Source organism: Sparus aurata, chromosome 7, assembly GCF_900880675.1.
Source record: "Sparus aurata chromosome 7, fSpaAur1.1, whole genome shotgun sequence".
Classification (NCBI taxonomy): Eukaryota; Metazoa; Chordata; class Actinopteri; order Spariformes; family Sparidae; genus Sparus; species Sparus aurata.
Window position 1 is genome coordinate 4,740,917 of NC_044193.1, and position 17,786 is coordinate 4,758,702.

Here is a 17,786-nt window from a genome sequence, read left to right on the forward strand (position 1 = left end):
AATGACAGTTCAGTTTCTGCAACAGTTCTGCATCATTGTCAACTGAGTATCTTTGGCGTTTTGGACAAGACGTCTGCAGATGGTGTGTTGATGTCGACGCAAATCTCCCTCCTCTTCAGGTGGACTACTGCAGGGAAGCATTTGTAGTAGGGGTGGGCAAAAATATCGATACGGCAATATATCGCGATACTTTGCCGCCCAATACAATATCGATTTTTCAACTCCAAATATCAATATATCGCCGAAGAGCGACTCTGCTGTGCGGCGGGTGTATTTCTGTAGTAGAGAGAGTGGTTAAGGTTTTTGCAAAATGGATGGCAAGTTAACAACGCCTCCGCAATTTAAAGTTGATGTTTGGAAGCACTTTGGCTTCAAAGTTAAGAGAAATAGCATGAACAACGAGCTGGACAAAGAGAATATTACTGCCCGGAACTTTCATGGGAATTAATAAAATGGAGAGGCTGTTTTGAATGAAATAGTTTTGACTCAATTTGTCCTCTGATCAATATCATCTGATGTACATATACAGGTACTTGTGTTTTCATCTTTATTTATATCGCAATATCGTGATACGTATCGTATCGTGACCAAAGTATCGTGATACGTATCGTATCGTGAGGTTCTTGCCAATACCCACCCCCCTAATTTGTAGGCAGCTTGCTTACGAAACTTACTGACTCTCCTTTCATATAAATCAGTATTGCAAGATACCGAGGTGACGGCTGTGTTGGTGTAGTTCTGGCGAAGATGTACCTCTCTGAGTGGTTTTACACAAAGTTTTTTCACCTTGCATGGCCGCCTCTGCCATCATTGAGTGAACGTGTGTGTGAATCTGTGAATGCGGCAGGTGTTAGTCCATTCACCGTTCACTCTTTGAACGGCAGCCGACCTGAAGCCATGTTAACGCCACGCAGCTGTCCGTTTGTCATTTTACGGCACAAAGGGAGCAGAAAGTGGATAACGAGATCCACCTCGTCGGGATCTCCTGTTGCGGCTCTAAAGGTTGGCGTTCATTAGGACGACCCGGCGAGGCCTCACGTGTTCTTACAGCGAGCGGTCACGAAGCAGCGGAATGATTTATGGCTCTCCCACAAAGCCGTTATGATGGCTACCTTTTTACTGCACATGGTGAAATTGATGAATCTCTCTCTGTGTCTCTGCCTCGCTGACTGATTGTCTCTCTCTCTCTCTCCAGTAAATATCGCCAACAGCCAGGAGTGGACCCTGAGCAGATCCATCCCGGAGCTCAGACTGGTGAGACAAGAACTGTATTTCATTTTGTCGGTGATCTTCTTCAAACCAATCTCTTCGATGGAGGAACTAAAAAGATTGCGCTGTAATTCAGTCTGAGAGTTATCTGATATGTTATATACTGTAGTCGTGAGTTTCGTGCTCACCCTGACTTGACCTCGCGGTGTTGTGTTTCCTTCCGTCTTCTCTCAGGGCATTCTGGGAAGTCTGAAAAGTGGCAAGTCAGCGCTGGTGAACAAATACATCACGGGCAGCTATGTTGCAGTCGAGAAGCCGGATGGTAAGAAAACAGAGCGTGCATCTTTTTATAGAGCGTCTTTTCACCTAGTTGAGTTAATGCTGGTTAAATATAGCGTTTGGGTTTTTTAAATAACAAATCATTTAGACTAGGCTGCTGAGTGTCGTTTTATCAGACTGCAGAGGCGTCTGAGCATATTTCCTGCTGCCTGCTGTGTGATGTGGCTTCATCCTCCGCCTGTCACGCTGCCACCGGCTGCTGAGTAACCTGTCTGTCATTGTCATTGTCCTTGTCAGGTGGCAGGTATAAAAAGGAAGTGCTGGTGGACGGACAGAGTCATTTATTACTGATTCGAGAGGAAGCTGGACCCCCTGATGCACAGGTGCTTATTTGTGTGTGTGTGTGTGTGGTTGACAGTAGTTAGTATGCAAACCTGCACGCTTCATCATCCATCATCCTCTTCCTCCTGCAGTTCAGCAGCTGGGTCGACGCGGTGATCCTGGTCTTCAGTCTGGAGAACGAGGCCAGCTTCCAGGAGCTCTACCAGCGCTACAGGCAGCTGAGCGAGTACCGCACGGACATCCCGGTCATAGTGGTCGGCACCCAAGGTCAGCCCGAGAGACGCAGTCGTGTAGATTTACTCATACTGGGAATAAACCGCTCTGAACTGGCTGACAGTCAGAGTGACGCCATGTCGAATCACTACCCTGTAAAAGTTTCACGGCTGTCTAATGAATGAGAGTGACCTGAACAACAAGTTCAAAGTCGTTTCATGAGGCGTGAGTATGTAAAACCACCAAGTTAAAGGGTAACGCCACCAATTTTACACATTAAAGTGTGTTTACAGGTCTTGAAGAGTTCTACTACGTATAAAGCCATTTGTGGTGAAAAAAGCAAAGGTACAAGACTGTGTACATAATTATCTTAAGAGTAAAGGAACTACTGATCCCATAAACCATTGCGAATGTAACAGCGACGTCTCTTATTGGTGGAGCTCGCTGTTACCATGGAAATGTTTACCGAACCCGCAAATTTCATGTTGGGGTGAACCCAGTTCAGTGTTAGCAGTAACTAGCTAACATGAAATTTGCGGGTTTGGTAAACATTTCAATGGTAACAGCGAGCTCCACCAATCAGATACGTCGCTGTTACACTATAGGATTGTGGGTAGTGTAGTACTTCTCCATGACATCGCGAATAAAACATGTTTTTCTCAAAACAAGATTGATATCATACGGACTTGTGACTTCTACAGGATCATATATCATCATTTGATAATCTGATGGTTACGACATTATGGCCAATAATCAAAATCTATATGCAGAATATAAATGGCATTTTCACTTCCAGAACCTCACTGTTGAGCTCTATTACTCCCAGTAATATCACACATGTTGCACTGTGGGTAATGGAGGCAACAGATGTCGAGAGGCTTTCTACTTTTTCTACTCACATTTTTGACAGTTTAAAAACAAATTATAGAAATTGACACAGCAGAACGAGAGATATCATCTTTTTATTCCGCTTCCATTTTCAATACCTGGCGCCTACATTACCCATGATGCAACTGAGCCACGGAGTGACATAACTGGAGGCAGTTTATCAGAATGCACGCAACTTCCTCTGGAGCCACACAAGACTCTTGAAGACCTGTCGCCCTTTAAGTTCCTCGCCGGAGACAAGAAGCAGAATTTACTTCAGATGTTAATTTCAATCAACAAAATTTCACTCGTACGCTGAATTTTGTTTACAGAAAGGTTCTCCAAAATCAAAAATAAAGTGAAATGCTCCAGTTCGTATTTAATAATCTCTAAGAAATGAATCATGCAACATTAATTACTCTGTATAGTGAATTTCTACCGCTTTATTACATTCTCACATTAATCTGATAGGACAGAGAAGTGGCCTCAGCTGTCTTTGGACATAAAACCATCGCTGATTCACACTCGTAGCAGATTTAACAAACTAATCAACTAAAAGTGGCACACGGCTTCGAGAGCCGGATCAAAAGTGTAATAATATATATGTTCGACCCAGGAAATCACCTCAGACATTTTGTAAATTGAGTCCTGTTAATGAAACAAATGGAGCTGAAATGTTCGGACGACTCATTGATCGGTTGATTATGAGAAGATTTTGATAGATGACTCATTATTCGGCCGCTTGTCGAGCGCGTTCTGGTTCTCAGATATGAAGGTTTGCTGCTTTCTTTGATATTTTGATATTTTTTTTATCAGCTGAGAATAAAAGTATGAAACTAAAACTATAAGTCAGTAGCGTGTGAACTCTTTGCAGCGCTGTGTAGAGGTTTATTTTCACTCATCTTGTTTTTTCCTTTCAGATAAAATCAGTAGCACAAACCCTCGTGTGATCGAGGACCAGAGAGCCCGGCAGCTGTGCATCGACGTGCGTCACTCGCTGTTTTACGAGACCTGCGCCACCTACGGGTTCAACGTGGACCGCGTGTTTGCAGAAGGTGAGTTTCATCACAGTTCTATCCGTATTGTTTGACTCAACATGAGGAATCACTATTATTCAGCCACTGATTATTGCTGACAGTTAGTTGATTGATCCAGTTTTAATGGCCTCTGTTTTTTTTTTTCCAGCCGCTCAGAAGATTATAACTCAGAAGAAGCAGGCGGCGCTTCAGGCCTGCAAGTCTCTTCCAAACTCTCCCAGTCACTCCGGAGGCTCCACACCTGGATCAGCATCGTTCCCCAGCCAGGTAAACGCGTCCTCACAGGTGTAGCTCAATACTTTTTTATTTATACGACACACAGAAGCAGACAGGCTGCAGACAAAAATCCAGTGTTGCAAAAATAAAAACTCCAAGAAGCAAGCAAAGAAAACGTAAAAGTAAAAAACAGAGAAGTGCAAAACTGAGGACGAACCAGAAAACCACAAAGCACAAATGAGGAACAGACGAAAACAACAAACGGTTCGGGAACAACAACGACTCAGAGACTAACGAGGGGATGAGCTGCAGGTGGAGAGACGCCGGGAACAGAACAGTGCTGACGAGGCGGATGTTAGACAGGTGTTGGGGGGGAAATCAGGGCGGCAATGAGCTCAGGAACACTCGAGAGCGGGAAGTAGAAAGTGACGAGAGGTTAAAACTACCAAATAAAACAGGAAATAAGGAAACCAAAAACCAAAAGCAGGACGTGAGATTAGAAGTTATCTATCAACACAGAACATCCGGTAACAAATCCACCAAACCAGAACAAAAATCAGCTCTGACTTTATACATTACATCACTATTACAATTCTGAGGAAGTTGTATTACAAAATATGAATCAACTAATCAATTACATGTTGTAATGAGTATATAAAGATAATCAGAATGCACATTATTCTGAAATGCAGTGTTGGAGAAATGAAAAGTAAAGTAAATATTACCTCGGTAAAGGTGAAAGTTGTTGAAGTACCTCAAAATATCACAGTACTTAAAGTAAATGTACTTAGTTACATCCTGCCACTGTTGAAATGGGCCATATGAAGTAGCCTGTTTTTTTACTTTTGGTATTTGAATGCTAATATTGTGTAACTGCAGGAGTATTTTTATACCGTAGCTACTTTTACTCAAGTAAAATATCGGAATATTTCTTCCACCATCATGAATACACGTCTCATGTACTTTCAGACAAGTTTTACTTAAAGTAAATTAGTGGGACAAAGATAACACATTGAAACAAATTCACGCACTTTCCAGTTTTTTCTCAAATATCTTCACTTCTTAAAGGAGAACTTCGGTCGATTTAAACATCTTCATTGCTCAAGCTACCCTTGACTTGCCAGTACCGAAGACACGAACAAATTGGTCCAACCATTACAGAGCTCCGTGAACGGAGACTTAGCATTGAACGCTAACAGCATGGGGTCAGAACTTTGCACTGTATTTCAAGCGTCTTTGTGTTTGTGCAAGCAGCTACTTACCTGTTTGTTGACATCCGCGTCTTCCGGTAGCTAGACCAAACAAGTCAATCCGTCGAGCGTGCACTTACTCCCTCACTGGCGGAGACGGAAACGTAATCCAGCATTTTCGTGTTTCTGTTCATAATGTACATGTCCATGTTACAGCCTGTCATGAGCAATGAGCCTTACAATAGCCTGTTAAGCCTGTTAAGTGCACACTCGGTGGATGTGCTAGTTTGGTCTAGCTACCGGAACACACGGATGTCAACAAACAGGTAAGTAGCTGCTTGCACAAACACACTATTTTAACTACTTTTTTATTCAATTTGAGTCATACACGCTACAGTGCTGTGTGCTAAGGTGTCTGCTGATGTTGCATAACTTTTGGTGTGAGATGTGGAGCATGTTAAGACGCTTAAAACACAGTGTAAAGTTCTGACCCCATGCTGTTAGCGTTCAATGCTAAGTCTCCGTTCACAGAGCTCTGTAATGGCTGGACCAAATTTGTTTGCGTCTTCGGTACTGGCAAGTCAAGGTTAGCTTGAGCAATGAAGCTGCATGTTTAAATCGACCGAAGTTCTCCTTTAAATAAATAACATTATTATCTGTGTATCATATTTATATTCTAATATCCTTAATGTGTCCACTTCAGGTGTACGTTAGCTAGATGTTCCCTCACCTCAGCAGAATCTATTAGACGTTAGGCGATTTCTACAAATATCACACATCTTCTCATCCCTCGTCTCTCGTTACAAACTTCTTTTGCGCTTTTTAGCGGCGCTGATTCACGCGCACGAATGTTTCCAACGCCTTGACAGAAGGACAAGAAACTAAAATGTTTTGTTCTGTAAATTCGTTAAACTCTCATTCCTCAGCAGCCGTCAGCTGTCAGTTTGAGAAATTGCGTTGCAGAGAGCTCAGTACTCAAACATGCAGGTGTGAAACTTGTTTGGTAGTCGTTGTCATTGTTCCTCTCTTTGGTTAAACACAATCTTCCTCCAGTCTAGACTGATATTATGTAAGAACGTGATAAAAATAGGATGCAGAGGAACGTGTTCTGCTGTTGCCATGCCGGTGTTTTCATCACAATTAAAGTACGATCCGACTTTGGCAGAGCAGTTTTTTTTATTTTCCTGCCCACTTACACGGAGGATCACGATTCTCTCGCGTTGCCAAAACAGTCGGCTTTGTCTGTGTATCTCAGAGCTGATGGAGAAAAGACACAACATTGTCTCTTTATGAAGGTTTAACAGGAGACAGGAGCGATATGTTGTGAGAGCGTGACTGAAGCTTTCAGACTTGGAGGTGAGAACGTGGAGCTCTCTCCGGGCCGGTTGAAGCTTTCATCCGAGGAAGAGTTACATGCATTATAAAGTTGGAATCATCTATCAAACTGAAATGTAATTTTCGACGCCATCTCGCAGACCGTTCATCACTTCCTCTAAATCCATCCCAGCGCCACGGGTATCGCATTCCACCGCGCTCGCGATGATCGACGACTGAAAAATTCATGCTGTCGATCATCACCCACTTTTTTGTGGATCTGTTTCACCAGTGTTTCATCTTTCAGCCCATTCTCACTCTCTCCATCTCCATTTCCATCCCCCCCCTCCCCGACCTCCTGACCCCGCTGTCCTCCCCCGCCTCGCTCCTCCTCTCAGGCCAGTAATGGCCAGAGTAGCGGCTACGCCTACTCCCTCCCCTCCACCCCCGTGGTGGGTCACAGAGATCTACGGGTCGCGCAGGGAGAGGGGGTCAGCAGCCTCAACTCTCGCTCGCTGAAGAACATCCCCAGACGACCCTCCCTCTTCAAGGTCAGTCGATGTCTCGCACCTTTTAGCCTCCTGTCGTCTCTCACTACCATTTCCATCCATTCAGCTCCGTCTCTGACTCTCCCTCCCTCATGCTCAAACCTTCCTGCTCTCTTTAAACACCTTCACTGCTGTTGGATTTGTTTCAGAACCGGGACCCAGATAAGAAGTCTGGCGATGGGAAAGGAGACCAGAGCGGCGCGCGGGGAGTTCCCATCAAACAGGTTTGGATAACATTTCAAAAAAACGGCGTTCAGCGCAGACGCCAGGATTAAATGTTGGCAGTTAGAAACTTCTGCAAACCACTGATACGTACGTTTCATCGCCCGACATCACTGCAATTTACCGCCTGATGAAGATGGCGGGGGAGTTGCATCAAGGTGAGAAGGTTGCCAAGCCACTGATCACAGTTTGAGGCTGCGTTCCAACACTTTTAAGCGTCACACCACTGGATCTTTTTAAGGCGATCTCTGGAAATGTACAGCCCTGAGTGTTGCGACCTAAACAGGTATTTTTAAGCCAAAACATAACAGAACGTCCAACGCACCAAATACAGTGTAACTCAGAAGAAGAAGGATGTTCGGAGGACCGGAGTTCACATCCTGTTTGTGGCCGAGAGTCAAGAATGACTCACATAACGCGTGAATGATGTAACTCAATTTATACTGTTTATATGAGTGATCACTTAGCTTGCATGACGTGAGCAGGGCTGTCACGATATCAGATCTTCGTGACCGCGATACTGTGGCGATGTCTGTAGAAATATGAGAAAAAATGTCAGCATCTTTATCTTTATGTTTACAGTTTGTTTTATCTGTTTTTTGGGTAATAAATCACGCTCAAAATACGAGTGTAGGGAGGTGAAGAGAGTGTCTGTAACTATAACTGTAAGACAATTACACACACAATCACTGAACGAAAAGGCAACAAGATGCATCTTCATCAAGCTGCCGGATTTGACGTGTTGGACGTGAGAACATGTCGCCCCGAGAGAGTCGTTTTTGTGCCTAAACCGAAGCAAGTTGTGACATAAAAAGATGTAACGTTTCAACATATCTGTGGTTTGCAGAAGCGTACATTCTCCAATTACTCTGGTGATTGAGTTGCAGATAAAGAATTAGACATGTTACATATTTATAGCACAAGGTGGGAACAAAGAATAAATGCACATGTCTATTTATTTCATCTTACATAAGCAGCGCAAAAAAAAATCCTTTGTTTCATCGCTTTCAACCAGCCGATCTATTAATACTGCGCTTACAGCTCCTGCCGTTGGACTTTGAAGAGCTCGTCTCTGTTGTGTCGACTCTATATTTAGTCAAATTCGCTTTGTTTTTCTAGCGAGTTTCAGTGACCTTGGTTGGGTTTTTTTTTTTTGTTTCGACAGAGCATCCTGTGGAAGAGAAGTGGGAGCTCTCTGAATAAGGAGTGGAAGAAGAAATACGTCACCCTGTCCAACAATGGCACGCTGTCTTACCACTCCAGCTCCAGTGTAAGAGAACACCACCAGGCAGATCAATACGGCAGTAAAACACAGGGAACATTCAGCACCCGGCCGGAGGAGAGAATATCTGCAGCTTTACACATTCAGCTGCAGTTTTTCAGGGCCGCATTTGTCTTCGGCGGCACTGTAATTGCTCCGAAACTTGTGCTTACTGTTGATTGAGCGATTCAACATTTGAACAGTAATTAAGGTTTCTGCACCAGTGAGAAGGAGGAGGGGAAAAAAGACTTTAAAGGGACAGTTTACCCCAAAATCAAACAACCATACACACATACAATCATATCATGTTGTAGCAGCAAAGTTGTTTTGTAAGAGGTCGTGTCATTGTGTCGTCTTCCAGGACTACACACAGAATATCCACGGGAAGGAAATCGACCTGCTGCGCGTGACGGTTAAAGTTCCCGGGAAACGTCCTCCGAGAGCCGTGGCTCCTGCGGGCCCCTCACCTGTCCCCCCCGTCCCCGCACCCGGAGTTAACGGGCTGAGCAAAGACCCGGCGGCCGCTGATAACACCAGTACAGGTACTTCTTCTTCAGGTACTGAGGGTGTGAGGGGAGGGGAGCGTTTCATTTGACGCTCCTTTTCCTGCTATGTTTGGTTTAAAATCTTGCAGAAAGCTCTTAACTCACCTCTGCTGTGAAAAGTGATGCATCGTAATGTCCCGTGATCTCTCCAAAGAGCCACCTGTACACGGAGAGGAGGAGCAAAATGGAAAGAAGACGTAGGCGAGGGCTGCAGCTAACACTGATAATCTGCTGATTATTCTCTTCATTAATTAGACTCTTTGTTTGGTCGTTACAGCGACAGGAAGAAGTGAAAAATGCCTGTCACGATTTTGTAGGTTCAGGAGATCATCTTCAAATTGCTTTTGTACCATCAGTTGACCAAACCTGAAAAAAAATTCTTACGAAGTCCATCTTATGAAGGGTGCAACGCGATGCATGAGTGAAATATAGACTTGATAAAGAATATTACATGCAAGAACCTCAAAAATGGATCCACGGCACACTGAACATATATATATCTATAATACATCAATACATATTTTGTACAAGATGATATTTCAGTCGTGCAATGAGCCTTTCACAGGACGGAATAAGCACCTGAAGTTTCCAAAGTGCATGTGTATGTGACAACAAGAAAGACTTAAATCATGACTTCATTACAGAAATTGCACATTTCCATGGAGGTGGGAGGTAAAGTCGCTGAGGGGATGACAGCCTCCCCTTAAGATCTGCCATAATAAAAACCTTCAACCCACTTTCACTCTTGCACATCATATAAATATGATTACCCTATAAATAAACCTGTTACTTCCTGTCTCACGCTGTCAGTTCCTCAGTTGTGTCCGGCGACCCTCTCCGTGGCTGACGACCGGTCTGGAGCTCTGTCGCCTCAGGGAGGAGACCGAGGACTCCAGCGCTGCCCCTCCTCACTGTCCACCAAAGCACAAAGTGTCGGTACGTACGCATGGAAGAGAACAAAAAAACCTTCAAGTCATTACCACCAGTTGGCTCGTCACACGTATATATGATTCATTATTTGTGCACCGCCACAGATGCCCTCGAAGGGGCCGCCAGCCCTTTCTCTGGAAAAGACCCCGGCCAGGCTTCTCCCATGAGCGACAGGAAGAAGAACAGGAGGAAGAAGAGCATGAATCAGAAAGGAGACGCAGCTGTCGGGCAGGCTGAAGGTGAATTAACCACAGAGAGTCGAGTGTTTACCAGGAAGTGTTGGTAGTGGGACAAAAATAGAGTTTGCACGTCAACTGTATAAATACACAGATCCAACAGTGGGTGATGAAATGTTTGACAATAAAAAAAACAACAGAGGTTTGATAATAAATAACTGGAACATTAATAAAACATTCAAGAGTGCAGTTATTATAAACAAACTCGCATCAATCCAGAAAAACCTCATATTTATATTCATGTTATTTACATATTCCCACGCAGATTTTCCTTCTTCTCGTGTCTCTGTCTTCTCCCTGCGTCTCCTCTGCGGGGATAAAGATTAAAGGTCTCTGAATGTTTCTTAACAGCCTTTTTCTTAACACTTGCACTTTCTCTGTTTTCTCTTTTTTTCCTTCCTGTCTCCTGTGCTTATCTCTCGCTCTGCAGCCAAACGCAAAATGTGGAAATTAAAGAGCTTTGGTAGCTTGAGAAACATTAATAAGACAGGTAACAAGTCTGGGAGGGTGATGGAGCAACATCTCCTCTTCATGTCTGTGTTCCCTCCTCAGTTCGCCCCGAGTTGTTCGTTTGACTTGTGTTTTCTGTGTAATAACCAAGATTTTTCTGTTCTCACCTTCCCATCGTGTCGTTTTTTTTCTGTGGTTTTGAATTTGTTTTCATTGCACTTCCCTTCAGTGACTATGGATTCATAACACCCATTGTATTAATCCACAACATTAGTTGTCTTTGCTGCACACCCAAATCTGACTTGTGTTTGTTCCGCTTCCCGTTTCTTTTTTCCTCGCAGAGGAAGAGAACGCAGACTTTATCGTGGTGTCGTTCACCGGGCAGACGTGGCACTTCGAGGCCCAGAGCCTGGAGGACAGGGACGCGTGGGTGACCGCTATAGAGAGCCAGATCCTGGCCAGCCTGCAGTCCTGTGAGAGCGGCAGAAACAAGGTACAAACACATAAAAAATATACCGTAACATGTAATAATTCTGCAGTAAAATGTCTAAAAACAACTAGACTTTTGTTATAATATTTGTTAAGTTGTGTTCTAGCTTTTTATTTCATCGTCTGTTGCAATAACTTCCAGGCTAAATTCTGAGAGTGAGGAAGGTAGTCAGCTCCAGTGAGTGATCGCTGCTGCAGTCGGGTTGATAAATAGGAGTGAGGATCCCAAAATTTACTGAAATGATCTCAGGTTTTTACTCCCGTCAATAAACTGCTCCTGATCAGAGCAGAATCTGATGGGACTCAGAACTGGGCTAAGCTAAGAAAGCTTGTGACTAGCACTAACACATACAGCCTGAGCTAGCCTGGGCTAGCATGTTAGCAGTTAGCGCTCCAGCTACAGTTGTCTTCCTGCCGGCAGTGGGGGATTTTACGTGCCATGAAGGGGTCTGGATGGATTTCACAGCGTCCCTTTTTGGTGTGACCATAAATTCAAACATTTTAACCAATCAAGTCATGTATACGTAGCGTACCGTTATCAAGACTTTACATTTGGAAATCAATTCAAATGCTTTAAAAACCTGTAGAGGGAACTTTTTACACCCCAGATGTTACACAATCACATAGAGGCTAAGGATTTTGAATATCATTTCTTCTTGTTATGTAACTGTGTGGACAAACAAAGTGTTTGTGTGTGTGTGTGTGTTGTTCAGACTCGGAGGAGCAGCCAGAGTGAAGCTGTAGCGCTGCAGGCGATCCGTAACGCCAAGGGCAACAGTCTGTGTGTGGACTGTGAAGCACCAAGTGAGTTCTTAATGTCGGCGTCTTCCCCCTCCAGCTGCTGGTTTCTCTCTGGAGGATCACTCTGCTTTCATGCGCCACCCACAGCCCGCGGTGTTGTCACACTTTACTGTTTGTTTTGACTCAGTAATCTGTGTTACATACTTCCTGTCTGACCGGGGCTCTCTTCTTCTTGCCCTGCAGATCCCACGTGGGCCAGTCTGAACCTGGGTGCGCTGATCTGCATCGAGTGCTCGGGGATCCATCGAAACCTGGGGACTCACCTGTCTCGGGTGCGCTCGCTGGACCTGGACGACCTGCCCGGAGAGCTCACGCAAGTCCTGGCTGCCATCGGAAACCACATGGCCAACAGCATCTGGGAGAGCTGCACCCAGGGCAGAACCAAACCCACACCCAATGCAACCCGGTTAGTTCTGCTCATCACCGGTTATTTAGAGGACCAGAGCTGTTTATTGTCAGACAGCTGGTTTCAGTTCATCCCTCAACAATAGTAAAGGTGCACAGTGTAGTTTGGGGGAAGACATTTCAATCAGAAGAGAAAAATATTTATTTGTTTGCATTAATAACTTTTTATTTTTTTAAATATCACCTTTCTGAGTTTGAATTTATTTCCCCAAACTACCTGCTGCACCTTTGAAATCAACTCAGTCGGCTTTCCTTATCAACAAGTCGTGTTTATGATATGAATTTCAATTATTACATACATTTACATGCATTAATAAATCCTTAATGACATGTATTAAATGTTTATACACCTGTTTGAAATAATTAACACTTCATTAACTTTAATTAAAGCCTTCATTAAAGAAGTATTCAATCAAAGCTTCGTGTTTGATGCTCAGATAAAATATTTACAGGTGAATTATATTCGCAGTGCTTCATTATTTATTCATTAGTTCTTTCACAGGATGAGTTGCAGTTGTGTCTGTTTACAAAGGCTGAATAAACGATTTATTATTGTTTATATGCCAAACTATTCGCCAGAATAAACGTTGGCAATATTTCTGGAAGCCACTGATATGTTGGAATTTTACATTTCTTTGTTTTACAATTGCACGTTTCTTTATGTTCTGTTTTCATTTGCATCTTGCGGTCTGGTTTCGTCAGGAGACGATCAGCTGCTGGTCTCTGTTGCAAAAACTCATCTAGAAAATGTCCCGAGGCCTCCTTTTAAATATCCAGTGGTGTAACACTTACAAATGTTGAAACGCTGTCTTGAACTGCGGTCACTGGCTTGGCAGCGTTGTTGTTGAACTTCACCATCATCTCCTCCACCTCTTGATATGAAAGTCAGGTCAAAAACATGTAAAGTCTTGCAGAAACGTCAACATGGTAGCCTCCGCATGATATGTACAAATGTGAGCGCATCAGTGGTTTGAGAGAGAAATCCTTCTAAGTTTGGTGCTCAGATTCTCAGACATCAGAACTTCCTGTTTTTGAAGTCTTGTGTGTTCCTATAAATGACCGGATCTCTCTTCTGTGTCTGTCTCACAAGAGAGGAGAGGGAGTCGTGGATTCGTGCTAAGTACGACCAGCGGGCGTTTGTGGCGGCTCTCCAGACGCCCCCAGAGGACGGTATGCCGGCGTGGCTGCTGTCCGCGGTGTCCGAGAGAGATCTGCCCAGACTGCTGCTCCTTCTGGCCCACAGCACCAAGGACCAGATCAACGCCCCACCGGCCGGGTCGACTTCAGCGCCTCGCACCGCCCTCCACGCCGCCTGTCAGCTGGGAGACGTCGTCATGACCCAGCTGCTCATCTGGGTGCGTGTTGATTTGCAGATATTGTACTCCTCACTCCACTGCATCCGTCTGACAGCTTGAGCTACTTTTCAGTCGCCCCTCCTGCCCAGTGAAAACAGCACACTTCCAAATTTGGTGATTTCTATTTGAATTTGAATTGAACGATATGATTTGAATACGGGATATGAATTCATCTGAGAAGCGGATGTGCAACAGTAAATACCCAAGAATAACAACACGTCTCTGCGTTGTTGTTTCCTCTTTTTTCAATTAATCATCGGTTTGATTAAATTGATCTGTGCAGGTCGTCAGATGTGGTGGAAATACAGACGAAGAAGAAACGTTTAGTTCATGGTTCTGGTCTTAGTTTAGTTCCTGTGGTTCTGTAGTTCCTCAAACTTCTCAGTCTGAAAGAGCTTTATGTGCTCAGAGAGTCAAACCAGGACTCCAGCGCTTCTGGTAATATGGTTTTAACACAACAATAACGTTTTAGCACCATCTAAGCTTAATATTATCTCTCTCTGCCCACAATCATATTAAGATAATAAAGCCTCACAATGAGATTTTGACGCGGGGCGCCTCTAACAGGATTACAAGATTAGCCAGTGAGCTAACAAGCTAACGTCGTGTTACCCGCTGTACGTGAGTGTTTCAGTGTTGAAGGAAAAGATGCCCGTCTTTTTTTCTTGTAGTTTGATTTGATGCAGAAATGCAGCAGCATGTTGTTTTTAAAGGGACAGTTCAACACAAAATGAAAAACACTTGTTTTTCCTCTTACCTGCGGTGCTGTTTGTCCATCCAGATGTTTTTGGAGATATCGGCTGTGGAGATGTTTGCCTTCTCTCCAATATAACGCAGCTAGATGGCACTGGATGACTTGTGGTGCTCAAAGTTCCAAGTTTGAACTCAGTATTGATCCCTTAAGAGCTCATAAAAGTTTGTAGTTTGTTTTGTTTTTTTTTTTGTCTAGAAATAGATTAAGACGTTTATGTTGGTTCTTCCAGATAATAACGGAGAAATCTGGGTGTTTTGTTTACCTTCCACATGTTTGTGTTACTGAAGTCGGCATTAACGAGGTCGGCAGTAGTTACTAGTCGTAACTCAGGTTCTATGAGTGTGTCTTAAGCCATTTAACTGCATGTCATCACGACCACAGCTAAGTACAAGATTTTTGAAATGCTTAAAGATTGCAGTGGCAAAACTGCAAGATCCATGTCATAGCAGAGCTAAACTAAACTCACCGAAACAATCTCGATGGATAAATGGTTCTACAGATCAGAGGAAGAATATGCTTATTTTGGGTGAACTGTCCCTTTAATGGCAAACAGCTGCATTTCACTGACACATGTTTCTGAATTTAACAGTCATTTAAACTAAAAACAAGTTAATAACCATCTCTCTCTCTCTCTCTCCCGGCAGTATGGAATCGATGTGAGGGCGAAAGATAACCAAGGCCAGACGGCGATGCGGATAGCCAGAAAAACAGGGAGCAAAGGCTGCATGGATATTTTGCTCCAGCACGGCTGTCCCAGCGAGACGTCGCCCCCCACTGCCACCCCCGTCCTCTCCCGCCGGTCCAGCACTGCCAGCCTGGGCCGGACCAGCTCCAGGAAGCGGGTGTCGTAGCCTGAACGGGAGCTGGCGACGACCCGGAGGATGCTTATCGTTTAGAGAAAAAAAAAAAACGTTTTAAAACATGGATACAGGCAGAGACTATATCATAGAACCAAGGATTTAAAAATAAATAGTTTCTGAAGACTGAACAACATATCAAACAACTTAAAAGCAATATTCATTCGATTTGTTGACGACAGATATATTGCTGAGATACTGTGTTGTTGTTGACCTCATTTAAAAACAACTCAAGTAGAACTCTGTAGCTGTCTTCTGTAACTCTTAGAGCAGACGCTCGACCTGCTTCTGTTTCACTTCCTCCAGAAGAAGTGCAATAAATCCAGCTATGATGACGAAAAAGCAACAAGTTTTAAGAGCGAACGGTACGGTGAGAGAATCAGTGCACGGAGAGGGTGCTGCTTTTAATTCAGATTTGTTGTGACTGGACCAAAACGGCGATTATTTCCTTTGGCTTTACAAATAAATTAAAAAAAAAGAAACCTACAGTATGTCATGTTGTTAGTTATGTGTGCCTGTCGCAGCAGTATAACGGTCAGTTTTTCGGGCCAGTATCAGCTGAGATTATTCTGCTTAGACTAGAAAAATGAATGGTTTTGGAGTATGAAATTATGTCAGTGTTACTCTCACAGGTCAAAGATATGGCGTTTTAATATACTGTAAATGTAACTATACTACATACTTAATGTTAAACTGTAACGAAGACAACTGAAAAATCAAAGACTCAATTTTGTAAATGATTTCTACTGGTAGTTTTGAAAATATGTCAGGTTTGTTTTTTCATCGTCTCTGTTGATTTTTCTTATTCTCCTACATGTCATGAACCAGTAAACAGATGCTTTTACGTACGTAAACATGTGGCTATTTGTTTGAAGCGTTTTATTTGGGATGGCCAAGACGACTGCATAAAGACTATAACATTATTCACGTTCATGTTACTGTTGTGTAGGTCGAATCCCGTGAGTTTGCAGTGAAGTACGAAGAGTTGCAGGTGTCGTTGCTGCCGCTGACACCTGGCGGGTCGTGTGAATCCCTCATGAGCTAAAAGAAATGGTTACCGGAATAAAATAAACTTTTTTTAATTAGCATTATTTGGGTCTTTTGCTGTGTTTTTTTTTTTTTTTTTTTCTTTGTGTCATTGCATTGTTTCATAGCGTGTTTTTAGCCACGCTAGCAGTGGAGATGGCAGCGTCAGTCGATCCGCCATTTTGGTCCCGAGCACCGAACAGTTTCCTGTGACAGTTCCTCTCAGACGTTCGTGTTTCCGTACGGAATAAAGGATTTTAGATTTATTTAGCATTTTATCAGGATGAAAAATGTATCAACCAATAACATTTCCCATAAGCCTCAGCTTTGCTCTGTGTTGACTGCTAATTAGCAACTATTAGCATGCTAACTGAGGTAGCAAACACGGAAGAGATTATAATAAATGTCATAAAAATCCAACAACCTGTATTAAACTGTATACATTTTGATTTCCTGCTCATAGATCCGGATTTGCAGATTTAAAATTCCGCCATAATGATAAAAAAATATAATGAGGTAAAACAGAGCAAGTGTTTCTGTAGAAGTTATTAAAGCCAAAATGTTGGCTTTTTTAAGAAAGTGCACGAAAAGTAAATGACAATTCTTGATCAACTTTTTTAGTGCCAATTAAAATGTGAAAGAAATCATTTCAAAAGCCTTCACTCTCTTTAAAAAACACTGTCAGATTGGATGATTGTGTATATTAAAACAATCAAATATATCAATTAAAAAGGAAGTCTGACTGCCTTTTCTGTACAGTGAACGACATCCTCATGATGATAAGATAATTAGAGTGAAGAGGCATCAAATTTGACAGAAATACAGATATGAGGAGACGGTAAAACTGAGGAGAGGAATGATCCAGCGGAGCTCAGGGTGTGTCGATCAGGATCCGTCAATATGTGACAGCTGGGGTCAGTAGAGGTGGATGGTCCCAGGGGCCCGCGGTCCATCAGAGGAGGGGGAGGAGGAGGAGGAGGAGGAGGAGGAGGAGGAGGAATCTATAGAGAGTGGACAGTGAGAAAGCGACACAGCTGCTTGTGGGAACAGAAAACAGTAATAAGTTACATATTAAACTAAGATTATCTCTGAAAAATGTGGCTTCTTGCTCATAAAACTTGCTAAATTAGAATTAAGTCAAATTAACTGATTTTGTAAAATTGAGAGCAAGCGTTCCCGTAACAGTTTGTGAAGTCCATTAATATTTGTGTCCATAGTAAAGTGAACTGAAGTGATTAAA

The 17,786-nt window shown here is 43.2% G+C and overlaps 1 protein-coding gene across 5 annotated transcripts in view; it reads left to right on the forward strand.

The window, feature by feature from the left end:
* agap2 (ArfGAP with GTPase domain, ankyrin repeat and PH domain 2) overlaps window positions 1-16,611 on the forward strand; it is a 28,934-nt gene extending 12,323 nt beyond the window's left edge. For 2 of the 5 annotated variants that reach the window (XM_030422782.1, XM_030422779.1), the window contains exons 2-19: window positions 1,196-1,254; window positions 1,444-1,531; window positions 1,786-1,871; window positions 1,962-2,097; window positions 3,831-3,965; window positions 4,096-4,214; window positions 7,066-7,218; window positions 7,365-7,439; window positions 8,603-8,707; window positions 9,060-9,240; window positions 10,054-10,179; window positions 10,278-10,412; window positions 10,840-10,899; window positions 11,201-11,352; window positions 12,062-12,152; window positions 12,333-12,555; window positions 13,645-13,909; window positions 15,308-16,611. In XM_030422782.1, coding sequence (XP_030278642.1) covers window positions 1,196-1,254; window positions 1,444-1,531; window positions 1,786-1,871; window positions 1,962-2,097; window positions 3,831-3,965; window positions 4,096-4,214; window positions 7,066-7,218; window positions 7,365-7,439; window positions 8,603-8,707; window positions 9,060-9,240; window positions 10,054-10,179; window positions 10,278-10,412; window positions 10,840-10,899; window positions 11,201-11,352; window positions 12,062-12,152; window positions 12,333-12,555; window positions 13,645-13,909; window positions 15,308-15,514 — 2,396 coding nt within the window. In that variant the 3' untranslated portion in view covers window positions 15,515-16,611. The remainder of the gene's footprint in view (window positions 1-1,195; window positions 1,255-1,443; window positions 1,532-1,785; window positions 1,872-1,961; window positions 2,098-3,830; window positions 3,966-4,095; window positions 4,215-7,065; window positions 7,219-7,364; window positions 7,440-8,602; window positions 8,708-9,059; window positions 9,241-10,053; window positions 10,180-10,277; window positions 10,413-10,839; window positions 10,900-11,200; window positions 11,353-12,061; window positions 12,153-12,332; window positions 12,556-13,644; window positions 13,910-15,307) is intronic. The other 3 variants (XM_030422783.1, XM_030422780.1, XM_030422781.1) reach the window with 2 other exon arrangements.
* Window positions 16,612-17,786: the final 1,175 nt, after the last annotated feature.